The 26,626-nt window shown below is 55.1% G+C and overlaps 1 protein-coding gene across 3 annotated transcripts; it reads right to left on the reverse strand.

Annotated features, from left to right (window-relative positions):
• Nucleotides 1-1,861: 1,861 nt before the first annotated feature.
• On the reverse strand, nt 1,862-6,977 carry SLC2A6 (solute carrier family 2 member 6). 3 transcript variants are annotated; one of them, XM_049833111.1, is made up of 10 exons: nt 6,826-6,977; nt 6,031-6,193; nt 5,720-5,926; nt 4,994-5,093; nt 4,214-4,425; nt 3,912-4,064; nt 3,448-3,556; nt 3,037-3,153; nt 2,581-2,726; nt 1,862-2,492 (listed from the first exon to the last, which is right to left on the reverse strand). In XM_049833111.1, the coding sequence occupies exons 1-10, from the start codon at nt 6,924-6,926 to the stop codon at nt 2,337-2,339; spliced, it is 1,464 nt and encodes a 487-aa protein (XP_049689068.1). In that variant the 5' UTR covers nt 6,927-6,977; the 3' UTR covers nt 1,862-2,336. The 3 variants fall into 3 exon arrangements, with proteins under 3 accessions (XP_049689068.1, XP_049689067.1, XP_049689069.1); XM_049833110.1 differs by having other exon boundaries at nt 1,864-2,492; nt 3,037-3,210; XM_049833112.1 differs by lacking the exon at nt 5,720-5,926 and having other exon boundaries at nt 1,865-2,492; nt 3,037-3,210.
• Between the last annotated feature and the right edge of the window lie 19,649 nt (nt 6,978-26,626).

Raw genomic sequence — 26,626 nt, forward strand, 5'->3', positions numbered from 1 at the left:
ATGGCTAATCCACGGGGTTTCCATGGAGGAGGTTCTGCTTGCCAGGTCTTGGAAAAGCCTCTTGGGAGACGATGGGACAGTTTTGTTAAGTGAGAACTCAAGAGCGGGTGATGCATTGACTATAGTGAATTATTGATACCAAGTGTGGAAAAGACACCTGGGTACTGGCAGCACGTGTGCACTTAGCAATGGACTGTTACACCATTCACCGTGTGAGCTGTGCACTTCTTACCCACGTGCATTTATACAACGTGCAACTTTTCCATGTCCAATTCAGGCATGAAGTTGGCAGCACTTGTGCATATTAGCTCCACTCTCCCCTGGGGCTGTCCATTGGGTGTGAAGAGAAGAGCAGAAGCTCACTTTCTGCTGCGTACCCAGACCTCGCTGCTCTGGGCAGGAGCTGATTTTGTAATACTAATTGATTCTCTGTGTGTGCAGTGAATAAAAAGACCATTCTACCTCTGGAAAGAGCCACTGTGATTTCTCAGACTCTAAACGTTGTAGCAAAAACCCTCAGACTTTCTATATTGAAGGAGGTCACTCAGAAAATACTTCTCCAGTGAGGTTCTCACAGGACCTGAAGAGTCCAACCTCATTTCATATTCGGGCATTTCCTCCTGAGGCTGAGCCCTGGGAAGTTCAATTCATCTTTGTCATTTTTTCCTTAGGAAAAAAAATCCACTGTCTTCAGGGAAGAGGTTCACTGAAGTGAAGATATCAAAACCTGGTCCATAGCCATGTGAGAAAGAGAACGCTCTAGCACAGGGCTGCCAGACATCCTGATCTTCAGAAGGTCAGTGGAAACCAGAGGCTCTTGAGACCTCTCGTAATCAGGCCATGCTTAGAAACAGTCCTATTCCAGCCAGGGCTGAACATCTTTCTGGAAATGGGTCTCAGCTGCAAAGGTTAGGTCTAATACTGAATTTTCTCTGTGGTTTTGATTTTGGCCCATCTCTCTTTCTCTGTCCCAGGCTGCTTTAAATTAATCCTCTGATAAAGCACATCTTCTCTTAGGTGATTTCCCTCCTCTCCTGCTGCCGGGGATCTGAATAGTAGCTAGCATATCTTGAGACCTGGGTCAAATATGCTATGTTACGCCATGCTTCCTTGTCCATAGCAGGCTGAATGTTCCAGGAATAGGAGGACACAAGCATCTCCGCCAGACCTCGGGGTGCCAAGTGCATTTCAGGAGGTTAGACAAATACTTGGGCAAATCATCTCCCAGCTCAGCCTTTGTTGTTCTGCCCTTTTGGGAGGAGTGAGGTTGGATGGGATACTCAGCAAGGCCATTCTTTCCTCGCAGCCATAAACACACCCTGCAGCTGTGTTCGACCTAGGGTTAGGCTCTAAAATAATAAAAACCCAAGTCCTTAATCTTGCAGGACACACAGGAAAGGGGTAAGAGCAATTTGCTACTAACTATGCAGTTGAAATCCCAAAGTGATGGAGGTGGAGGCTCTGCACAAAACTGTGATGGAGGTGCATCCACCTTCCTCTTTGTGGATGAGTAAAACCCTGTGGTGGGAAAGACCCACCCCAGTACAAAGTATTGGCAGTACCCGCTGTGTCTTTCCTACAGTGAATCACTTGCACTACAGCTGAATGTTTGTCTGTTCCCGTTCTTTGTTTTGTCCTGGATTTTCTTTGTGAACTGTATTTGGTCTTGTTCATTAGGCTTCTAGTGTAATGTGTGTTTTTAGAGCAATAAAACATGGCAGCTTTTTGTACAAAATACCTGGCTCTGCCTCTTTCACAGTCTTTAAGTACATGAGACTCATCTGGGATGCTGCAGGCTGCTGTGGTCCCCTTGTCACAGTCCTGGTCTGCCTCTCCCATCCCACCTGCCTGCAGCTCCCTTCTCTGCAAATCAAGGCAACATCGTGAAGTTGGAGGCAAAACTGTTTTATTCTTGCAACTACATGATGAACTTTTGCCAAAGTGGCTACAGCTGTTCTCTCTGTTCCAGCCAAACCCTCGGGCTCTCAGGCTGCTTTGGTGGCTGCTGAGCGAAGGACATGCATGGTTTCTTGTCCACAGCCACACCTTTTATTTTCCAGGACATCTTTACCTCCAGCCTGGCACTGGTTACCTGGTCCCATACCTTGGGTTGACATGTTGCCCAGAGAGCAACAGATAGTGTTGAATGACGGGAAGAGAAGGTAAAGTTCCAGGTGGCAACTTCTACATCCAAAGCGAGACGATCATGGCCACCCTTTCCTCTCCTGTTGCCTTCGCAGAGAGCTCCAGCCTCCACCTCCAGCAGCACAACCGTTTTCTTTGTTGCCCTTGAGCATCTGGACTGGTGGCCCAGTACGGCTGGCAGATGGCAGCTCCTACCTCATGAACGACCTTCGGCCAGTCCTGAAGAAGGCCTCGATCTGTTCCAGGGACCTGCCTTTGGTTTCTGGAACACAGCAGCCTGTGAATAAGACGTTTCCAGCACAGATGACAGCAAAGAATAGGAAGGGCACCTCGAGGCCGAAGGCTTCCTGGAAAGTGGGACAGAAAGCAGACGTGAACTGGTGCAGAGAGGGTCTGAGGAGGGGCTGCCGGACACCCTCCCGGGGCAGTACCCACCACGACCCGGAGGAAGAACTGGGTGAGGGTGAAGGCTGTCAGCCAGCTCACGACGACACAGAGGCCCGAGGCCACCCCACGGGCTTTCAGAGGGAGGATCTCCGACATCAGCAGCCAGGTGATGGGCCCCCAGCCCATGGCATAACCTGCAGGAGGGAAGGGGCAGGGGGAGGCTGCTGAGGCTCTGCAGCCCGCTGAGGAGTGCGGAAGAGCCCTGTGCAATCCTGCCCTGCACCTCCATCAATCATTATTCCCCCCCCATTCATGGACTGTCAGTCCTCAAAGTGACTTCGGATGTCATCTTTCTTGGTCTTCCAGGGACATCTGCCTGCCTTCCAACTCCAAGCCCAATCTCCTTGCTCCTTATCACCCTGCCTCGAATGAGAAACGTCCCCCCAGGCTGGTACCCAGCCCTGTGCTGTGGGTCCTGGGTGCTGTCTCGCTCTTTGCACCTACCCATTATGAAGAACATGGTTGCCAGGAGGGGGATGAGGGTGATGTAATTTGTTGGCTCAGCAGGAAGGTCGGCAGAGCTCACCAGGGTCTTGTTAGCAATAGTGCTGTTCTGAGAAGCTGGCACGAAGTGGATATAGAGCCCCATGGTTAGGTTGGAGACCAACATGACACCAGCTGCGGAGAGATGCCACGTCACAGTGGGACCGATGGGTGAGTGACCCCCTCTGTGCCAAGGACTGAGCACCCGGGAACACCTCTGCTGAGGAGCTGAGCCACCACCGAAGGAAAGAGTCCTCCCCCCTCCCTGCCCGAGTCCTGTGTGGCTGAAGTTTCCACTCCTCCACATTTGCAGAGCTCCTGGAAATCCTTAAGTAAGAGCTTCCCTTGAACAACAGTGGGAGAGAGACATACCTGATACAAAAAGAAGAATCTTCCTCCCAGCTTTATCCATTGACACGGCAGCGATGGCCACAGAGAACAGACGTACCAAGCCAACAAGAGCTGCATCGTACTCTGGTTTCTGCAACAGCAAAAGCAGCGGGGAAGCTGAGATGGGAGAGCCAGGGAAAGGGCAGGTTCCTACATGTGTTGCCTTGAGTCTTGCTCATGACTTTGTCAAAGCTATCCTCCTATAGTAAGACGCCAGAAAAGAGCCTGAAGCTCAGAGGAGAAGAGCGCGGAGACAGTGGGGCCAGTCCTGCTCCCCATCCTCATGCAGCCTTTTGCAGGGCAGGTGCTTGGCAATTGCTGCCAACCACGTGCTTTAAAAAAAGGCTTCAAAGTTGGGGTTCTCGGGGCTGCAGGGGACTCGGAGCATTGGACAGCCATCACCGAAGACAAGGCAGTCCGAGCACAGGCCGAAGCCCGGGGCTCACCAGGATGACGGATGTTTTCTTGAATATCGACTGCAGGTACACGAGGACGCAGGTGACGCCCGAGAGCTGCTGCAGGAACCTCATCCCCACCGCGATCAGGATGGGCTTGTAAATGAAGGGGTCCTTGATCTCAGCACAGGAAACCCGCCGGCTCTGGAGGGGACAAAGCCACAACGCCGAGGCGTTACCACCGCCGGGCACCACTGTGGCACCCAGAAGACGGCTCAGGAATTGCCCAAAGGAGGCTGGATTTTGCAATTTTCACACTGCATCTCTCCCGTGCTGGAGGTGAGCCTCCTCACCTGCTTCCTCACGCTGTCCTTGATCTGCTCATATTCCCGGGCATAGTCCGTGTCCCTGCCCCGCAGCCAGCGCAGTGACCCCAGAGCCTCGTCGTCCTTCCCCTGGGAGAGCAGGAACCGGGGCGAGTTGGGCATGAAGCAGAGCAGGACTATCATCATGAGCACCGGCACCTCCCCTGCGACGGCCAGCCAGCGCCAGTCCAGGACCAGCCCTGCCGAAGCAGCACAGTTAGGAGCAGAAAGTGCGCACTGGCCTCGCCTCCATGTGGGCACCCCAATAATTTAATAAATCCATCCGGAAAAAAAAAAAAAAAAAAATTTAAAAAGAAATAAATAGAGATTTTGCGTGTGTTTTTCTCCTAGCAAAGAAACATTTTAAGCTGTACGATATGGGGAAATTCCAGCAAGCTCCCCCAAATCTTAGAGTATCCAGCAAGATCCTGCAGCAACCAGGGGACACGCTGACAAGAGATGCACACACAGTTCATCGCATGCTGCCCTTCAGCCCTGACGAAACCTCAGCAGGACTCGGGTCTGCAGGCACGGTGACGAGTTTGTGTGGGTTATGGATTCATCCCTCTGAGCACACACACACACACAAGTGTGGGTTATGCACGGGTGATCCTGTCCAGACCCGCTTTGTACACCCGTGGTGGTGGTTGTGAGCTGGCTGTGAGGGGAAGGAATCCATCAACTCGCTGAGAAAGTTGTTTAAAATCAACTCCCCTCCCCTAAGGTCTCACCAAGGGTTCCCTGCCCTCCAAACACCAAGATACTTGCCCAGCGCGTACAGGATGAGGGAGCCCAGCACCGCCATGATCTGAGGACAAGCGCCCAGCATGCCTCTGACCCCGGGGTGGGAGATCTCCGAGATGTAGACCTGGAGCGGGACAACGCACACTTAACGGAGCCGCGATAATACGGCCGTCACCACCAAAACCCGTCCTCTGTCACCTCACAGTCATCCACTGCAGTCAAGAGAAACCCAAACTGCTGGGAAACTGCCCTCTCGGGGTGGAAACCTGACCGGTCCAGCGGCACGAGCTGGTCCTGGCAGGCGGAGCGGACGGCCTCGTGGACACGGCCACTTCCCTCTCGTCACCCCGGCGTGGGAGAAGTGCCCCAGCAGTATGCTCACGCTTCCATTACTGGAAAGACATGCCCCCAGGGTTACTCAGTTCTTGCCTTCCCCTCTGCATGCAACACGAGGTTGGCAATTGGTAAACATGGGAGGACATAACTGCTGGGGGGAGCAGGGCAGGGACCGAGGACCTGCCTTCCCTTTTTTGCGGGTAAGAAAGTCCAGCACCGCGGGGACGGCTCAGGCTGGCCGTGCCAGGACTGCCCACCCAATGCACCCACCCCATCCCCAATCGCCCAGCTGCAGCCCTGGAGTTCTGCTAATGCCTCCAAAAAAACTAGCAGGATGCCCCAGGCTCAGCTACGGCGCTGCCCCGTCTCCCGCCGTGCAAATCCCCGGCAAACTCCCTCCCAATGGCGCATTACCGGGATGGAAGCGGACGTCACGCCGCCGGCATAACCCGTCAGCACGCGGCCCAGCAGCAGCATCCCGATCCCCTGGGCACCGGCCATCAGCGCGTATCCCACGGCGGAGGGCAGCGCCGAGAACATGATGCTCAGTTTGCGACCCAGGCGGTCGTTGAGGAGCATGGCGCTGACCCCCCCCGCCGCCGCTCCCAGCGTGAACACCGACTGTGGGGAGACACGGAGAGGGATCTCGGTGGGTCCGAGCTCTCTCCCCGCACACCCACTGGCTCTGTCCCCCCAACCCTAGCAGGGATAACCCCGTCTCTTACCCCGAACCAGGATGCCGTGTGCTGGTCCAGCCTCAGCGCAGGGCTGGGGTGAGCCTCCAGGGCAGGGATGACGGGCGAGGGGTAAACCAGGGCGAAGCCGAAACTGAAGTTCCCCAGGACAGCGGCAAACACAGCCAGGTAGAGCCGCTTGTTGTGGAGGCTCCTGAGGGAAGGACGGAGCGAGAAAGATGTGTTGGGTGCCCTTATCGCACCCAGCAGAAACTGTAAATCTGTCTTGCGGCTTCCCCCAGCCTTTGCCGAGGATCTCGTGATGCCCACGGAGGGATTTTTCTGGGGAATGGCCCTGCACAGCCCCAGGCTGGTGGGGTTTCTCTGAGCGGAGCAGCAGCCACTCCGGCTGTGTGGTGGCGGGGGGAGAGCACGTCCCCCCCAGGCACCGCCAATGCTTTCTTCTGTGCCGGGTGGTTTTCAGCATGTTCAGTAAACTGAGAAAAGCAGAAGCTGGAGCTGGGTGGCACCACGGACCCATCCGGCAGCCGGCTTGTCCCAGCAGAGCAGGGAGGGGGTTCCTTTCAAGGGTCCCAAGCCCCCCAGCAGGACCTTACACCCCCATGAGAGCTGGATGCCCAAAACCACACAAACCCACGGTTCTCCCAAGCGGGCTCATCCAGCACCGCACCCCCTGGGCAGGATGAGACCCCATTTCAAGGCAACTCAGGAACGACAGCAATACGAAGCAGCTTTTCCACCAGCTCCCCCCGCAGCCCAGTGCTCTCGGGAGAGGGGACGCAGCCCACCCCACAGCCAGCCCCACATTCCCAGTCCGTCCCTTACCGCAGGTACTCCTTGTCGAGCCTCTTGCCAGTGCTCTCGGGGAAGGTCCGATACGAGGAGCTCTTCTTCCTCACGAGGGGCTCCCGTGCGCTCGGCTCCATGGCAGCGCCCACCGCGACGTGGGTGCTGCCGCGCTCGGGGCTGCCTCGGGGACGGGGAGGAAGAGGCAGCTGAAAGCGAAAGGGGAGAGGCTGCAAGGCCGTTGCCTAATCAGAGAAAATCTGTGCCTCGTGGGTTTGTGCCTGGCCAGCCTACGGGGAGGAAACTTGGGGGAGCCCAGAAAACCAGCAGGCAAAGAGCCATGGGGAAACAACGGTGCCCTACAGCTTTTGTCCTGTGCCCACCCAGCCTCTGTCCCTCGCAGACCCCATCCACACCAAAACCCATCACTGCAGCAGCACTTACAGGGATGATTTTTGCTGAACTGTTTCCACCAGCAGAAACATCCCTTTGCTAAGGCCACATCTCTCCCCTTGAGGAACCGCTACCAGTTAAACTCTGCTTCTTTTTTACAAGGGTAAATTGCATCTGTGTGAGCCTCCACAGCCACTCTGGGGAAGGGGTTTCAACATAGAGCAGAGCTCAGGAAGAGGAAGAAGAGGGAAGGAGCGAGGGGTGAACTCAGAGGGGGCACAAGGAGCAGGTGAGGGGGATGAAGAGTGCTGATGAGGATGGAAAAGGGGAGGGTGGTATCTCTGCCACATTGGGTGCAGCTGCCAGCAGCCCTGGGCTGCCCGTGGGTGCCTTTGCCCCTCATCCTAATCCCCCCGACCCCGCAGGGCTCAGCAGGCAGCGTTTTGCTGGGGCATCTGCACGATCCAAACTCACTCTGTACAAAAGGAGGGTATACACCTACTGGCTTTGCACTTGGATTTAATTAACAAAAGATGTCTTTCCCTAAACTACTGTAGTGCTCCTCTTGTTTCCATCATTCACCTTAGCTTCTGGTGCTTCTGGGACCACCTGGATGGTTTCTGCACCCCCCCCCCCCCCGGCCTGCGTGGGAGCCCCAGTGACGCTTTGGTGTCAGCCAGGACCTGCTGCGCTCTTTCCTTCGTGCAATCTGCTTCCCCTTCTGCAACCACCAAGTGCTGCATTTAGTGTCTGATCAATGCTGGGGATTTACAGCTGACTCAGGCACTCGGGGCTGTGATTTCTCCGCAGGAAGAAAGGTCGTGGAGCAAGGGGATCTTGGGGCAGCAGGCCAGCTCATCCAAAAACTTTCCAGTGCCTTGTTGGTCCGAGCAGGAATGTCACAACAACCTCCAGCCGACCTGGAGCTCCCCCTCCATCAGCAAATGCCATCGGTCACCTCCTTTGCATGCATTTTGCTCGTGCATCTGGGCTACCAGTGCCCGTTCGCTCCCACGGTGGCAATGCTCTGTGCAAGGGCATGGCCCTACGTGGGGCCACAGGGGCTGGGACTCATTGCTGCTGGTTGCATCTTGCGGACCAAGGAAAATCTGCAAATGAGTGGCCTTAGGGAATTTGCAGCATCCTTCCTCTTCAAATTCCCTAAGGCTGCTCACTGAGAAAGCTCTTCTTTATCTCCTCTGCCCCTCCTAGGCCTCAGCTTTTTCCCAAAGCTAGGTGTGCTGAGCCTCTGCAATGCCATATTTGCCATGTTACATCCCAAAGCAGCTGCCTTTCAGCCCTACAAATTAAAAAAAAAAAGGCCCCCAGGTCCAGGTGAAAAGGGGCTGCAGGTGCTGAGCATGGTGGCGCTTACTGGGGAGTGTGGCTGCACGGTCTCTGGGGACTGAGACTGCTGCAAGATAAAGGCTTTTCTCTTTTTCTTCCCTGATCTTTGTTTTTGTTATAAATATCTCTAGTGAGGAGGAAGGTATGGGCTTGCTGGTTAGTTATCTCTGGCTCTTTCCATCGTGGAGCTGTTTGGCTGCTGCTTTTTGGGACAGTGGCGGGGCTGAGCGTGCTGCCCTATGCAGGGTCACGCCAGCTCTGTGCTTGTGTTTCTTGGAAAGGTTTGTGTGCTGGGTTGCAAGTCCCTGCCAGGAGTGATATTCCTTAGAGCAAAGGTGTGAAACCTGCATTGCTGGTCTGTGGTGTGCTTGGGAGCGAGTAGAAGAAAGGCTTCCATGCACGTTGATGGGTCTGTCTGTGTGTCCTTTGGATGTTCATGTCTCTCAAAGATAAGGGCTGGGAGCTTCCAGTTTGCAGAGGCAAACACTGAAGCAGGGAGAGATGATGTGTCCTGATGGGGTGTGAGGAATTGGTGGCAGTGCTGGGTGCCGAGCTGGTTGTGCAGTCTGGTGGCTTGGACAGGGTGAAGATGACTTGGAGCAGACTACCATGAAATGGCCGTCTGCATGCCGCGACGTCCCTTGCTAATTCATCTCCCTCCCTTCATTTGCTTTTGGAGGTCGATGTGGCCTCTAATGAGGGACTTCAGAAAGCAGGATCTGCACCTCCCCTCTGTCCAGAGCTTTGTGCTCTCCCAGGAGCAAGGGTGCTGAGCCCCTGGCTCTGGCATCTCCTTGGGGCTGTGTTGTGCTTGGGTGCACAGGCTGGGTGCCGGGTGGCCGGAGGCAGCCTGCTGCAGCCCTGGGACCCAGTATAACAAGCCTGGGACCCAGGACCTGCTCTGTTGCCACAGTGGGGTGAGCCCACCCATGCTGGTGCGACCCCAGCATGTGCACGCACGGGGCTGGAGCCCTGAGTTCCACCTCCTTCCCCAGAGGAGCTATTGCCTATATCTGATTTAATTCTCACTCTTCTGGCTACAAAGCAACTATTAACTGAAGAGGCGTCAAGCCCGTAAATGTGCATTAGCCGGTTTTGCTGTATTTATGTGATAATTTAATTACCAGGGGGTTTACCTAAATAGCCCTGTATGTGGGAGGTTTTCGGGAGGGAGTAGGGCGATGCAGGGAAGGCTGGCAGCGGCTGCTGCGTCTCCTGGGCTGGGAGCGGTGTTAGGATGGGGCTGGGGACAGGGCTGGGACCCCGCTCCGGGCTGGGACACCTCTTTGGCACATGGCCGCTGCACGTACTTGTCACAGACCTCGTGGAAGGACAAGGTATCTGTCCTAAACCTGAAGCCACCTGGACATGGGACAGAGAGGATTGCTCAACCCAACTTCCCCCCGTTATATCTGGGGAGGGGGGAAAGCATATTGGAGAGAAGCCCTGAGCTGGAGCAGTCGGATCTCCCTGAAATGCAAAGGGTTATCCAGTTTTGGTGCAGATCCGTCAACTCTTTCAAACAGGAAATTACTTTGTGTCTTGAAAAACCTCCAAGCACCTGTAATAGCGGGGAGTACGGGGAGCCGGAGCCCGTAGGAAGCTTGAGGAGCCGGGGCTGAGCCCCTGGGCAGGTTTGTCCCTTGGTGTGCAGGGGGACGGTGTCCTCTGGAGGGAAGGGGGGGTCCCTCAGGCATGGTGTAACAGGTCCCCGCGCTTGCTTTCGGTGAGCACCGTGTCCTTGCTCTGCCTTCTGTGGTTTCTTTCTAAAAGTGCAGTCTTGGTAAGGAATAAAGCACCCACCACCCTGTCCCTGCTCCATCTCTCCCTGGCGATTCTCCTGACTTGCTGTAGGTCCTACCAAAACACACAAGGGGTGGGTAAGGTGAAAGAAGACTCTGCATCAGCAGTGTCTCCGGTGGGCTGTACTTGGCCATCGGCATGGGGTAGGGGGTCCTGCCCCGCTCCCCACCTGCGTGGCAAGTAACGGGGCTCCAGGCCCTCGAGGGTGAAGTGGGGAGGAAGGAGGCGCCGGCTTCGGGAAAGCGGCAAACCAACCCGTGGCCGATTAAAGGACAATCTGGTTTTGCTGAGAGCTGTTGGCTGCCTCAGCCGGAGTGATGCATTGCTCCGGCTCAATTGGACCTTCCTCCCCCTCTGACAGCTGTGCAATAGATCATGAACATATGCAAAAAAATAAACTGCATCAAAGCCACTTGGCAACTTAACTAACCCAATTCATAAATTAATTTCTATTCCTCTTGTAAGGGAGAAATCAGTCACTCCTCAAGGCTATTCGTCTCTATCGCTCATCTGGCCACATCCTTTCATAAATCTTCCCTGTAAGTCTGAACTGGTGATTGCTGGGTCAAGATGCAATAATGCTCGGTGCCTGTGCTGGGCTTAGGGGCAGCCCCGGGGCTGGTTTGTGCTGGACTGGGGCAGGATTGCTTCTCTCTGCGTTGCCCCCATCCCTTAAGGCTGTAGCAGAGCTGGTGTTTTGCAGCATGGTGCTGCTCTGTGGGTGCATGTGGGTGATTTCGGGGAGCGCGTGGTCTCTGCTGGGGAGCCATCGGGGCAGCGCAGAGGTACGACGGTGAATCTCCTGGCAAGACGCGGGCGAGCAGCACGTGCCGGGTTTCCAGAGTCGCGCAGGGGATGGCCAGTGACTGCAGGGTGCTGGGGGCATGTGGAGGGAGGGTGCGTGGGTGCTTGGTGGGGGTCGGCACTGGGCTGGGTGCACCCCAACAGAGCTTTGCAAGACCCCATGGCTTTGCAAAATACGGTGCCTGGAGCCTCTCCGGCTCCAGATGGGCATCGGTGCTCGGAGCCCAGGTTAGCTTTTCCAACCAGGCAGACAGAAGTTAGCTCTTCCTTACTGTATCCCTCACCCTGCTCCCCCCTCACAAAAAAAAAATTAAAAAAATCACCACCTTTTCAGGCTGCCATCTGTTTATTTTGTTGGACTCGGAACTTGCTGAAATGTCTTTCGATGGATGAAGGAACGCAGAGTAGAAGAACAGAGCCTGGCAGGCTGCATGGTGAGTGGAAAATAGTTTTTTGGGACTTTCTGGAGTTTGAAGGCCTGATGATGGATGTGCATGCGAAGGATGGTAATGGCTTTGTAAGTATCAAAACACAGAGCAAAAGAATAACTCTGCCTAATAGACTGAGAAATGTACGTCGGACAGGATCCGCTCTGCTCTGACACGGGCGAGAGCGGCAGCGCTGAATGATGAAGTGCTGCGGGGCTTGGGAGCAGAGGCTCGTATTGGTTTAATGTATTGGAAAAAATGGTACAACTAGGTTTGAAAAAATATTAGGTACTCGCTATGAATGCGTTGGAAAAGGCTGCATCTTGCCTTCAAAATGAGTCTCAAGGAGACCCATCGTGTTTGCAGTGAGCTGTTTGAGGGGCTCGCAGCCGCTTGTGGCTCTGACCCGCTGGGCAGGGCTGCCTGTCCCTGTGCCTCCTGGCTCCCCTCTTGCTGCCTTCCCCATCTGCTCCTGGTGTCCAGACCTACTGACAAAAGTGATGGGTTTATGTGGAAATTTTGTGGGGATAAATATTTGCCTGTCAGCAATGCTAGGTCAGAGCATGATTTCTCATGTGCCGTTTGGAAATGACATTTCCAAGCAAAATTAGAATTTCCTATTGAGGGATTTTTTGTTGTTGTTTTTAAATTGGACAGGGGTTGAATTTGGGGGTTTCCTGGTTGCCACGCAAATGGAAGACTTGTTCATCCCCCCATGCTTAGAGCGAGGGCTTTTGGTGTCCCGTTTCCAACCTGGCTAACCCAGAAGCCGGGATGAGCTGGAAGTGTGTGTGAGCTTCAGCTGGGCATTGGATTTACCAAAAGCAGGATGGTTTTTTCTTGCTTGGAGGACTTTTTTTTTTTCAGGTCACTTGAAATCTTGCAACCCCCAACTTCCAGTCCCCCCAGGTACAAATGAAACCGAGATGGTGGATAAAAAGGGGATGTGGGGGCAGACTACATGTTTCCAGCCCTTCCCATGCGATGTGGTGGCTTCGTCACTGGCTGCATCTTCTGCTGTAGTTTTTGGGTGGCTGCTGGCCCGGGCCAGCATGCACGAGTAGTGTCAAGGCAGCGCAGGACCGTGCTCTTCTGGAGCGTGAACATCCCCAGGGCGATCGTGGCTCCTGGGAGAGGGAGGGATGCAGCCAGCAGTGCTTGGAGCTGGTCCCCTGCGGTCCTTGCGCCCCATAGATCTCTGCCTTGCCTTGCTTGGATGATGCGGTTGATCTTCGTGCAGGGACATCTGTGCAGAAATACTGCATGATAGCAGGGGCTGAACGTCCCCAGGGATGGGGACCAAAAGCGGCACTTTTCGCTGGTAGGGATGGGTGAAAACTTGGGAAGCACAGGGCTGCACCGCCGCGGCAGCGTGCGTGGAAATACAGCCGAGCCCTGCTAGGCTGCGGGGATGTCTGCAGGGAAGGCTGTAGGGGCTGGAGGTTATCCCTCCCAAGTCCCGATGGCTTAGGTGACCTGCAGCCTTGGGAGGATGGTTCTGCCGTCACCTGGCTCAGCTCACATCCAGGATGTAGCCACATGGGCTAAAAATAGAATTTAAAGAACAAGCACAAGTTTCCTTTCTGAAATATCCTGTATATCCAGAGCCGCATTAAGGCACCAACAAGGTTTTCGACACCCTGCGTTGGTTGAGAGGTGGCGAGATAAATAAAACAACTTTCAAGAAGAATTTTTTTAAGAAACATTTTTTTAGCGTGTCTAGTTCAACTCCGTGAGCTGCTGGGACAGGCTTTGAAGCGGCGCCGGTTGCGGTGCCACAACCTGGGTTTTTTTGGATCCCCCTTCCCTTGCCTAGGGGCATTTCTGCTGGGTATTTTGAAGTGAAGCTGCTTTTTCTTTGATGGCAAAGACTGGATTTCTTTATGCTTCGGACACAAATCTCCCCCCACATTCCTGAGAGCTGCTGCCTGCTCCTTCCTTGGCTCTGTGTGTATTTTTCCTGTTTAATATGATTATTATTTTTTTTTTTTAAAAAGGGCAAAACAAAACATATCATTTCCTTGATTTAATGTGAGCCAATTATGGCTCACAGGCTGTTAACTTCATCACCGCTTCTTCCAAGAAAGACCTTGGTAAAATAAACCACCACGCTGGCGGAGCAGAGCTGGCAGCCGTGCCGATGCACCGGGACCTGCCGTCGGGCTCCGCGTGCGACCGGCAAAGCCTCAGCAAGCCACGGCATTTTATCCCTTCCCCCCGCCCCTGCCCCAAAACTGGAAAAAAACCCTAACGGCTCTGTCACACACATGCCCGCTAAAATATCCAACCACTTGTTGTACATCTGCTGACGGATACCAACTGGAAAGGAGATTAGGGCTCAGACTCCCGCGCTGGGCTGTCTGCCCCTCCTAATGAAGAACAGATTGGAGCCCTCGCCGGTGCTCGAGCGCGGCACGCTGCCTCCAGCACCCGGCAAATGGCAAAATCAGGAGGGCTGGGGCGGCCGGCGGATACCAGGGCGCAGGCCAGCCTTATTAAACCGCGCCGACAGCCAGGCATAGCTTAGGCTGGGGCTTGGGTGGATGCTGGGTGGGATGCTGGGGGGTCTGGGGTGGGATGCTGGGTTCTGCAACGAGCCGGTGGGACCCTGGGTGTTGGGGGGCTGGCACGGGGTGCTGGGGATGCTCTGGGGGATGCTGTGCTCCCCCCCTGCCAAGGGAGCACTTGCCCCTGCACTGTCCTGCCCATCGCCTCCAAATCACAGCGGCTCACACATCTGGAGGCAGGACCTGACCCCTCCAAACTGGGCACCTCTGGCTTGGGGACCTGGAGCTGGATGGGGTCCAGCTACAGTGAAATCCCACATAGTGTGGGTCACTTTCTGCGTGGCGTTTCCCAGTCGCTTTGCCTTGGGAAGAAAAACGCTCGTGGCATTTAAAAACTCCTCGGGGCCATCCCCGGGAGCAGGGTGCGGGGCCCGTGCTCTTCCTCACGCTCGGCCACAGCCGTTTCCCCGGGGTTTTGCATGCTGCCTGCGGCACCGGGACCTGCAGACCGTGTGCATGTTTGCCAGTGACTGCATCGCCGTCTCCTGAATTGCTCCGTTCCCTGGCCGGGGTCCAGCACAGGAATGTTAACGTTTTTCTGCAGCTAATTCAGGGCCATGGGCAGACCCGATGCTGCCTTCTCCCTCCCTCCTCACCGCTGGCGCTTGTTTTATTTTATGTTTCTTTTCAGTGGCGGTTGAATTGAAAATTAAGATGTGCTGGGACCTAACTCCAACTAAAAATGCCAGCGTGTTCCCTGCGGGGCCTCTGGTTTAACCTCCGAGGCGGGCAGCGCCGTGCCCGTCATGCAGCCCTGCATGCGGTTCGGCCGCGGAGACACATCCCCATCCCCGTCCCCATCCCGGGACTGGGAGCAAGGGCAGAGGGAAACCCACCTTCTTCCCAACCCATTTCCTTCCCTTTGGCAAAGCATTTTCCACCGGTGGTGGGGTGGGGATTCCTCATAAATGGTTTGCCGTGCTGGGATTTTGGGGATTACAGCCTGTGGGGTGCCCTCGCCGAGGAAACGATGCTTCCTCTGGTCCCGTGGGACTTTCATGCTGTGCATGGTGGGCTGAGAGCCTGCATTCTGCCTGCAGCTCATGGGATAAGGGATGGGGACAAGGATATATCCCAGCTGGGGCTGTGACACTGCAGTGGGCAGGCTGGTGGCCGGCTGCCATCGATCCCTGGCCGCTGGCAGAGAAGAGTGGGAGAGGAGCAGGATTGCTGCTGTGGCCTATAAAAAGGCAAAGATGAGTTGGGATTCCCGTACAAGGGGGAAAGAGAGGCAGCTGCGTCCTCGAAGCAGGAGAATAAGGAGCTTTTTATAAACCCATTTTTGCAGGCACCTTTTAACACGTTTATCCTGCCGACAGAAAATCTCGTGGATGAAATTTGGAGTGAAAGCAGAGACCTGAAAACACATTTCTGCTCCGCTGGTGATCTGTTAACGGGATAATCTTGTTACAGCCACCTGTTAGTCCTGGAGTGAATCTTGAGTATTCCTGGGCAGACATTAAATTATTTTATTGGCATAACAGCACTCTGCCCCGTGACCCTGGGGTGTCCCCCAACACTCCAGCCCTTGGTTGCTTTCCCATTCAAGGTCTTTGGAAGTGGCACTAAATACTTTCAATTGCTCTTAAGTGAAAGGAGCTTTGAGGTTTTTGAAGATCAAGATGCACCAGCTGGACTAGGTTTTTATTCAGGGGCCTTTAGGCCAAGGCCGACATGCATTAAAAAAATATCTTTACGCAACTCCATGGCCCTGACTTTGAGTTTTGTGAAAATTGGTGGCTGGATAGAGGAGAAAAAACCCAAATCTTTTCCCATGCCATGGAGGGAGACTGTTATAACCAGCCTGTGCCCATGCTGGGAACTGTCCGGCCGCTGCCTCGGCTTCTTTCCTTTCCCACCAGCTTTGCTGCCGCTCCTCTGGGGTTTTTTTTTCATTGCACTTTTAAACCCCACGTGCCGTGTGTCCCCCCCAGCCCCTGAACTCTCCCTCACCCGCCTGCAGCCGCCGCGGCAGGTAGGGGCGGCCCCGACCCCTCGCTCCCGAAATTCATTTCCCCTGGGAAAGCCTCCTAAGCTGGTTATACATCCCGCTGCCCCCCGGGTACCTAACGGGTGAGGCAGACCTTGCAGGAGGATGAGATGGGAAAATTTGGGAGCGAGAAGGAGCAGGGTTTTTATGGGAAGAGCGATGGGAGGTGCCACCCTTGCTCGGTCCCTATCTTCTCCCGGCCGTTCCCGGACTTTCGGGGAGCACTTGCCTGGGTGTCCTGAGCCCCTGGGGCTCTGCCCGTGTCTGGAGGAGCTCATGTGAAACCCATTAAAAGCATAAGGAAAGGGAGCACGACGGTTGGGAATCATTTTGTTTGGGTTTCTAAAACGTGCGCATGAAAACACTGTGTGGTTTTCTGACAAATTTGAAACAGCGCTGCTCAATTCGCTCCAGCGCTGCTACTGTTGATCTAGCAGACTGTAAAGCATTTATTGGAGTTGCTTGAGGCGAACTTAAGCATCTGTGGAATAACAAGTCCAGGAAGTAATTGCATCCACAAGGAAAATATTTTTATGTATAATTCAGTGACCCATTTTATAAACATTGCGGTTCCACCTTGGACTTTTTTTTTTTCCCTTTTTTTTTTTTTTTTTTTTTTTTTTTCATCCGCAGCCTTCCCTATCCAAGCGTCTGAGGTTAGCGAAATATGCAGGGTTGTGTTTGGTGGCTCCGTGTTTGGTAAGGCACGGCGCTGGGCGGGAGGTGGGGAGGAAAGCCCCGGTGCTGCGGGGGGACACCGGGGGTCCGACTCCGGTGGTGGCACCACGGTGGGGGGACGCCGACACTGGGCGCTCCGGAGAAGCAGAGAGACAGCGTGGATTGCTCCCGCCGAGCTTGGCAAGCGCAGAGGAATTGTTTCGGGGCAAGGGCTTTTCTTTCTTCCTTAGCAAACCAGCTTTATGAGAAGATGAGTCATTTACAGCCTGGGTGGCATCGTGCTCGGTGCAGGGCTGTGGAGCCCGGGGGGCTGTGTGTCCAGTTTTGGGGGGTTTCGTTTCCATGCAGTATAGATGCACACCCCCCTGCCCTTTCTCGACCCAGGAGCTCCGTTTGCTCTCATGGCACAGTGCAGGTGGGAGCTGGAAGGAGCTGTCGCGCAAAGATTTTTTGGAGGGGACTGGCCCACCCCAAGCGCGGCAGCCTGGGCATGGCTGGTTTGGGGACCGACGTTAGATACAGGCATTTAAATGGGTGATAACTTAAAAAACATAGATATGCTCTAACAGAACAAAATTATGAAAAGATAAAGCTGCAAATTAAAATTGCACTTAATTTTTGTGGGTTAAATATTGTGGGAGTTTTGTAGGTACGCTGGCACCTTGGCCGGGGTAGAGCTGCCCCTCCTGGGACACAGGGTGGGATTGATGGCACGGGAGCTCGCTCCCCCTTCTCCCGCTTTGCCTGCCACAGATTTATTGGCATCTTTATCCCTTGGGGAGAATAAAACTCTGACCCAACCTGAACGGCAAAAGGCACGTGGGATGAGACCAGCGGGCATCTCGTGTGTCCCCATCCTCTCTGCGGCACCGCGGGGAAGCGACGGAGCCCCCCGCCCCAAATCCTCTGCTGCTGGGATGGACCCATCGCCTCCCACCGGGCAGCGAACCCCCGGCTCCTGCCCCTCTGTCTCTCCCCGTGCACAAGGCATGGCTCAAAAGCCAGGCGGTGCTGAAAATTGGAGGGCAAACCTCAAGTCGGAGGTGCCAGGCGGAGCCTCCTCTGCTTTTCCCGTTGCTTCCATCACCCCCAAAGTGCCATGTCCTGCCTGCGGCCGCCCCCCTGCCCAAAGAACTGGCCGATGCCAAGGGCAGCCACAGCCCCGGGGCTGGGCCCCCCTCCAGGAGGGAGAAGAAAACAAAACAAAACAGGCCTGGGAGTAAATATTATCTGAATATAAAGGAACGCGATGTTTCTTCATATGGGTCTAGAATTTCTGCCTTTTAACAGCTAACCTTGACTCAGCCAATATCCACAACATGCAGCCCTGGCCAAAATATGCTGGGCCTTAAAGTACCACAACAGCTGTTTTTCTTGCTAAAATATGACATTAAATTTTTTGGACGGCTTGATGCTTCCTTGATGAAAGTGGAATAAGGGGCTATTTTTCCTCTCTCTCTCCCCCCTCCTCCCGTCTTTCCTCCTCCTTCTGTGCAAGGCGATAAAGCCCGAGCCTTTGCAGACATCCCATGCAGGCAGCTGGCCGATGCGCCCGCGGGGCTGGAGCCCCGGCTGCAACCCGAGAGAGGGGGGGCTGCTGCTCGCTGAACCCCCCCTTGTTATTCCTGGATCCCTCCCACGCCCCGGCAGAATCGACGCCAGCAGCAGTTACAGCCCTGACATCTTGTTTTGCCGATGGTTTGTAGTATGTTAAAAATGTTCCGCCCTTAAAATGAGGGCACCGATGGTGTGGGGGGGGCTGGGGGTGGTGGGGCTGGTGTGTCCCCTGGTGGGTTTTGCATTTTGGACCCCTCTGACCTCACAAGAGAGGCAGTTTGGGGCTTTTCAAGAGCTCCAGCTGCAGCCAGTGGTGCGGGGCAGGAGCTCGGCAACTACATCTGGCCCCACGAGCTGGTGCTGGTCCCTGTCCCCAAACCGACCTGTATTTGGAGAAATTGCTGGTGACGTGAGCCGGTGCTGGCCAGGATTCACCCCTTTTCGCCCCACAATGGCAGTGAGGTCTTGCGCAGGGTTTGCAGCCAACCATGCACCAGGGTGGTGCAAAAAACGCTGCGGTGGCTTTTGCTTTGGTGATGCCAGCTGGGTGCCACCTGGCACGACGGGTGCTTTTCTGGCCAGCGTGTTTGTCCACGGGTGCTTTTGTGGGACGAGCTGAATTTCTCAGGCTGTGGCGGGCACTGGGATGGGGATTTGCATCGGAGTCACTGCCCTGGGTCTTAAAACACAGGAATGGCAATGGTGAGAGCAGGGATGTGCGGTGGGATGCGCCCTGGCTGGTGCCGGCCGAGGTGGCTCTGCTCGTCGGCACTGTGGCCACCCACAAGCAGCATCGCCCAGTGGTGTCTGGGTGCGGGTCCGGGGCAGTTCTGGTCAAGCTTACGCATGATGGGTGATGTGGGCAGCATCGGGATGGGGTGTCCGCTCCCCTCGTCCCCATCCCGTTCCCACCTCTGGAAGCGCCGCGGTTCCTTGCCTGGCTCCCCGTGCACTGTCGAGGACGAAGTCCCTGCCCTCCACGCCTCATCCTTCCCTTCTTTTTCCTTTTTTTAAAAGATCAGCTTGATTTTTAATGGGAGACAGAAGAATTTTTAAAAGGGGGGAGGTGGGAACCAAACCAGGATGAAGGTTTCATTGCCCAGAGCCTCCCGGGCTCATTGATTTTGACGGGGTCCTGACATCTCACGGGCTGATAACCCAGCGAGGTATGGCGTGGGCAGCGGTGGCATCGCCACCCTGGGGTCGGGCTCGGGGGCTCCAGCCCTGACTCGAGGTTACCCATCACTCCTCTTATTTCCTTAATGACTTCACTGCAGTACCTTACTTATACCTAACACTGTATCTGCCAAGCCGTTGCGCTCGCTGTGCAAGTATTTATTTATGGAGACCCGCGAGTACCCGTGGTGATGGGGACGCAGCCGAAGGGTGCGTGGGGTGCCAGGCTGGGTCCCCGGCGGTACCCGTGTGTGTGTGTGTGTGTGTGTATAAGGTATGTGTTCCCCTTTTCCCGGCCGGCGAGCATGTGGTTGGAATTAGCGGCGCGGCTGCAGGGGGAGCGGGCAGCTGGGTTTCTCCGGAGCGTTTCAGTGCTTAATCTCTGAAGAATGCAGAATGTCTGTCTGGACGCCCCGGCCAAGATCAACTCTGCGGCACGGGGAGGCCAATATAAACGTTCATGTTTTGTGTCACCGAGATTTCATTAGATGTTTTTTATGTAATTGCATAAGTCGAACTACCGTGATGAAAATGCCACAGCGAACAAATGAGATGAATTGTGAAACCTCTCCTTCGAGGAGACGCTGGCCTCCTCTGGACCGTGGGGATCCAGCTCCAGCCTCTTCCAAGGCGCTTGTGACCTTTTTGGATAAATAAGAGGCTGTTTGCCCGTCATCCCCCCCTCCTCCATCCCTCACCCTGACGTCAGGGCGAGCTCAGGCCTCGGCCGGGCAGCAGATCTCCCTGTGGCCGGCACTGGGATGCAAAGGGACTGGCAGCCCCGTGCTCCGACGGGCTCCCATCCCTCCTCCGAAACCCAGGGGGAGGTGGCGAGGCAGGGGGAGAGGAAGAAAAATGTCTCCCGTTTCTCGGCCGCCCGATGTCCGAGTGCTTTGCAACATCTGAATGATATCACCACCCTCTCGGTTTCTCACTTTAAACCCCTGGTAGATGTGGGGAGGGCAACCTGCAGGGCTCGGCTAGCATTTGCAGCGATGCTGCGCCCCATGCCTATCCTCTGACCCTCTCCGCTAATGATAACAACTTTGTTAACCTGTCCCTTAAAGGCCTGGCGTGTTTTGCTGATGATACAGATTAATGCCAATTTAATTAGGCCTTAATCAGTGCCTGCTAGGTTCAAACACAGACACGCTCGCCGATGCCAGGCAGCTCCGTGGGCTGGGGAGCGGCAGGGCAGGATGGTGCCGCTCCTCCCTCGGATGCGAGGGCTCAGCGGGGCGGCATCCCGGCACCCACCGCCTTCCTCGGCTTCACCCCCATCCCGGTTCTCCTCGGTGACTCGGCAGCACGGACAACCACGCAGGACGAGAAGCCGGACCCACCGGGATGGCACGCCAGCAGAAAGCCCCTGGGTTTTGCTCCCAAGGAAGTTTTTCCCGCTGATGCACGGGGATGGGGAAGGCGGCCGGCAGTGCGGGAGCCCCGGGTGCTGCATCCCTGCAGCGGCTTCTGCGAGACGGGGCTGGAACGGTCGCCCTCACCGCAGACACATCTGCTGGGCGGGAGGGCCTGGAATTTGGGATATTGTTTTTCTGGCGGGGAGCGGTGGGTGCCAAAAGCCTGATAAATTAATCACCTCTGACATGGGTCAGTCCAGCTTCTGGCGTGCGCAGGCTGGGCCCCCCGAGCCGCTGAGCGGAGACGGTGCTGCTGCAACGCAAAAGTTCATTATACAGCGAGGCTGCCCATGAGACGAGGGGGTTTTGGCCGGGCTGGGAAGGGGCAGCCGCTGCTGGCGGGGGGCTCGACCACCGTGCCGCCCCGGGACGGCCGGCTGCAGGAGATGCGGTGGCACGACTCTTGCCAGCTGCCTGTGCCTGGCGATGCCGGGACCTGAGAGTGCTCATCGCCTGTTTTGGAGCTGGCTGGGCTGCTGCATGCCGCTGGCCCTTGGGAAACGGGAACGTATTTAGGATTTGTGCTTCTCCTGGCACAGCAAGGTCCTTGGTCAGGGACTGCTGCAGTCCTAGTGCTTAGTGGGCATGCAGAGCCGCATGGGATGGGGATGTGCAGCGTGCAGGAGACATGCAGCGTGCAGAAGATGTGCAGGACATAGCGGGGGTGCAGATGCCAGCTCATTGTAGTCGCTCGCTCCGGTCCCTGTAGGGAGGTGTTTGCTACTGGGGGCTCAGGGCTGGATGTCCCACCCTCTGCATGCTGGCTGGGCTGCTGGGGTGATGCTGGTGCAGCCCAGTGTATGGTCCAAGGTGGGAACCGCGCTTCCCCCCCCCCCCCCCACGATAAGCAGCATCGTGGACCTGCCGCAGTGGGGCTTTGCTTTTTGGAGATCAAATCGATCCGGTCTCTTTGCTTGTTGCTCAAGGCCAAGGCAAGGCAGGCTGAGCTCGCACCTCACCAGGCTCCTTTTGCCCATGGGGAGGGGATGGGGCACCCGTGGGTCTGTGCCGGTATAGGGTGCCCATCCCTGGGGGGTGGCAGTCCCTGACCCTGGAAGAGTCCCCGCTGCTCACAGCACTCTCCGGAGAGGAGACGGTGAAGGGCTTCCCTCGCCCGCTCCTGGGGTCTCTGCACTGCTGGGAAACCAAGGGGATTTTTCTGCTTTTAATTATTTCATTTTCCATCGGCTTCCTCCCCATTTTATTTACCCTCCTCTCTCATTTGCTGCTTCCCTTCCCAGTAACCCCCAGCATCTCTCCCTCCGCCAGCAGCAGCATTTGCTTTACCTTCCCCAGTCTTTCTTGGGACCACTTCTGCTCAGGAAAGGAGAAAGAGGGAAGTGGAGCGGGGAGCAAAGCTGGGAGGAAAGGGTCCCACTGGGGTCCTTGAGAGTGTTACGGCCTGCATTTGTCCTTCTCATTCACCAAGGCGTTTACAGGCGCCGCGCAGGGCAGGAACAGGCTGCTCTGGGTGGCAGAAGCCATTCAGGGCCGGAGGTGTTAAGACACACAGCATGTGCTGCAATCTACATTTGGGATCTGAGCAGATCTCATCAGGACGATGCAGAAACCTCCCTCCATCCTCCTGTCTTCTCAGCTTGCTTGCTCTCCTTCTCTCCCCGCCCCCCCCCCAACTTTTTTTTTTTTTTTATCCAGACATAATTAATGTAAACCAAATGCTTTGTGCACAGCTGCTGGCATCCTGAAACCGTTTTGTGTGTGGTCTTTCCTTTAGCCCGGACAGAGATGGAGCAAAACTCTGAGCATTATCCCAGACCTGCTTGGGTAGAGAGCAGCATCTATTGCACAAGAGGCACCTTGAGTTTCTGCGTTCCCCTCGTGAGATGAGGTTATGCGATGGCTGGTTGAACTGGTTTAAATAAAACCATGGAGCTGCCCAAAAACTTCATCTCCCAAATCCAGCCAAACCCAAGCTCAACTTTTCTTGCTGATTGGAGGAAATTTGCTTAACTGAAACCCCAAATGTCTGTCTCATTTTCGTGGCTGCCTCTGTGTGCCTTGGTTCCCCCGGGGCTGGATGCTAACGTACCAAAGCTGCTGCGGGAAGGACGTCCTCACGCTGCGTCTGGCACCTTTGGACCTGGGGAGCAGTGAGATCTTGTGATTTCTTTCTTTCCAGCCAAAAGGCTAATTATGATCACTGCTATCACTCAGTATTGCCACTGGATCTTTAGGGCATGAGGTGTGAGGGAAGGGAAGTATCTGGCCTTACTTGTTACGCTCCCAAAAGCCCAAGCAGCAACGGAGCTTCTTGCATCCCAAGCGGCTCCCGACTGCCCGCAACCCCTGGACTCCCTGGGCTGAGGAGCTCTACACCTTCCGCAGCCCCACGCTTCGCTACCAGCGCTGCCCCTGCGGCCACCAGTCCCTCTCAGCTGGTGCTTTTCTCCTCCATTGCTCCGATCCCTCCCTTAAAACCCCAGCATGGCATCTGGGATCATCAGCAAAAAATAGCATCTTCCATGTCCCTTCTCCTTCTCTCTTGCCGGTAGCACTCTGGCTGTGCTGGGAGAGGTGCAAAGTAGCAAGGGATGCTCGACTTTGAAAAAAATCCCTTTTTTTTGGCCAAACACCCCAATGGGGCAGTGGACACGATCGTGCCGTGGTGCGGCGAGGGCAGCTGAGCGCCACCGGTGTGCCGGCTCGTCCCGGGCCCTGCCGTGAGTCAGTGGCTGAGCATTTTGCAAAAGTTTAAGCTAAATGGGAAGCATCTGACTGCCCTGCCGTGGACGTGCTTTGGATTCCAGGGCAATTAGGATGCTGCAGATGCCTGGGCGAGAAGGTGGACTGGGTGGTGTTTCTGGGAGCGACCGCTCTCATATTTCTGCTCAAAAAGTCTCCCCCTGTTGTGGCTGGGAGCTGGGGGTGATGCTTCTTGAATGCATCCTCCCCATGGAGGCTGAGCAACTGGGGCACATCTTGACGTGGCTCCTTCTGGGGCGGCTCTAAGCAAAGAGCTGAGCAGAAAAACCATGTGCAATGGAACAGTCAGAGCTTGGGGGCAATATCTGCAATTTACTTTTCCCTTCCTCGAACAAAGGCACTAGTCTGGAGAGCACACGCATGCATCCACACAATATTTTAGTTAAAAAAAAAATATATATAAAATCTGACTATCTCTGGAAGACTAGTTTCTGTAGAAAACTTTCAACCAGCCCATGGTGGCGTGCCTGGAGAGGCTGAGATATTTTAGAAGGGGCGATTTCTGCTCTCAGTGCTTGGTTGAGCGATGCTCACAGGAGAGGGGAAGGGTCCTGACTTGCAGAAAAATGCCCCCCCCGGCCCCCCCATCCTCTCACCCAGCCCCACACCAGGATGCTCCAGGGTTGTGGGACTAGTGAGCGCCAGAAAATGAATTGTCTGCACTGAGTGCCCCGCAGCTCCCGGGTGATGACAATTTTAAATGAGTGAGAGGTTGAAAAATAGTGAGTGAGATTTTTTAAAAGGTCACCTTGGCCAAGGAGGCAAAAATTCTTCCTTGCGCGAATGAGATGCTTTAGGAACTGCCTTAAAATTAATCCAAAACATGAGCCTAGCTCCAAATGAGTGGGACTTGGCAAGACGGCTGACCACATTATCTTTAAATATAGGCAGGCATCCTGGAGGGTTTCTCGTGGTTTTCCTGGTCACTTTTTATTTCTCCGTCTCCCCGTCCGCTCCCCACTCCTTGCATAATTCTCTCTATTTTAATGCCTCTTTCCACATATTGGGTAGTCGTTTGTTTATTGGTATGAATTCTCCCCAAACCAGGCAGCATTGCAACACTGCAAGAGCTTTTGTGTCGGGATGTTTTGCTGCCAGCGGCACTTTTCCTCGGGAGGGCATTGCCCGGGCAGCCGGTGGCCTCTGCCCTGAGGAGGCTGCGGCTCTCAAGGGATGGCAAAGGATTTTCAAAGGTGCAAACGCCTCTGCCTTGTGGGTTGGAGCTCTGATGGACCCCAATCTGTGCAAAATTGGGGTGAGACCTTGTGTGTTTCTGACACACTGTGCAGTTACCCGAGTGGGTGCTCACCGGCCAGTGCATCCTCCAAAATTCCTGTGCTGGGGCAGTGGTGCCCGGTGTGCTGGCAGGCTTGTGGGGATGGGTTCTGTGGTGCTTCCCTGAGCTCTTCAGCTCTCTTTATCCTCTTCCCACCTTAAACACGAGGCTGGGGGCATACAGAATATGAAAGGAACTCGGTTTAGGCTGGGAAGGAGAAGCAAGCCCCTTACCCTTCTCAGGCTTTGAAGCGGGCTCTTGGACATGTCTGGACATACAAAGACACATCTGTCTTTAATCCTTCCCTCTGTAACTGAGACCAGGACCAGGCAGAGCCATGGCAAACCCTCGCCGCGTGCTGCAGGTATGTGCGCGTATGGGTTTGAAGGGCCTTGGCAATGCGGCGGTGCTAGACCAGTTAGAGCCACATGTTCTTGCGAATGCAGCTTCCTATTGACTTGTTAAACATTTGCTATTTATCAGATTTTGCTTTTAAACTGTCTGTAACAGTCTGGGAGAACTTGTGTCAAAATCCCTTCCAGATGTGAAGGTGCTACCTGATACTTTGGTTATAACCTGGACCCTCGCTCCTGCTCCATTCAGATTAGCTCAACTACTGTGAAAATGAAAATGCATATAAAGACATAGAAAGAGAGGAGACACACATGTAAAACTTCCCCCAAACCTTCCCTTTTACAGGCAAAACAGATCCTGCCTCTATAAGGAGATTGTGAGTTTTATCAGTGAACATTTGCTCTGCTGGAAAACCACAGGTAAGCAGGGGAGAGCAGCCACTGTCCCTGTTGGTCCATGCGGGTGTTTTTTAAAGCATTATTGACTTTTTTTTCCCCATTGAAATAATGTTTCTTTGGGTCTGGGGCTTCCCAGACACATCAGCTCATTTTATGAGCATCAGATGATGTGTGCAGTTGGAAACCCGAGCGGTTCCCTTGCATTCGGAGCACATGGATCAGATAACGACGGTTCATTAAATGCTCATTGAAAGGCTGTTGCGAGGTTGGGAACTTTTCTTAGCAGCACCCGCTCTGTAGACACGCTGCCCTTTCCGTCTCCAGAAGAAGCTTTGGGGCCACAAGGTATTCCCAGATTAAAACAACCTCTCTTGCTCCATGGTATCTGTCAGATCGTATACGGCCCGAGCCAGCTCCCATCGTAGCGAGGGAGGGTTTTTCCACTGACTTTAAGAGGCGCTGGACCGGGGCCATCCTCTGTGTAATGCGGATCCGGGAGTGTGCGTGATGCACTGCATGATGACAGAATTTCTGGGAGATTGGCCTAAACCAAAAACCTTGGACCGCTGCTCCCTGGGACCGCTCCACCGGAGGAGCGGGGAGGCTGGAGACACCGAACCTGGACCTGGAGCGGGTTTTTGCAGCTGTGAAAGCATCCCCGCAAGAGCCGAGTGAGCCCGGCTGCTTTGCGTCTGCCCTTCCCCGGGTCAGGGACTCGGCGCTGGGGTTTGGTCGCTTGGGTCGAGTCCACCATCCGCGTCCATCTCCGGTGCTGCCGGGGGGGGGGGAGCGGACACCTGCGAGTGTGCGAGGGGCTCCCTGCCCGACCCCTCTGGGAGGCGAGCGGCTCAGCCTTGTCTGCAACACCGCAGCCGAGCTCCTCCGTGCCCTGAAAGTACCCCGTCGCTGCTGAACAATGGGGCTACC

This window comes from Accipiter gentilis, chromosome 29 (assembly GCF_929443795.1).
Source record: "Accipiter gentilis chromosome 29, bAccGen1.1, whole genome shotgun sequence".
Taxonomy (NCBI): Eukaryota; Metazoa; Chordata; class Aves; order Accipitriformes; family Accipitridae; genus Astur; species Astur gentilis.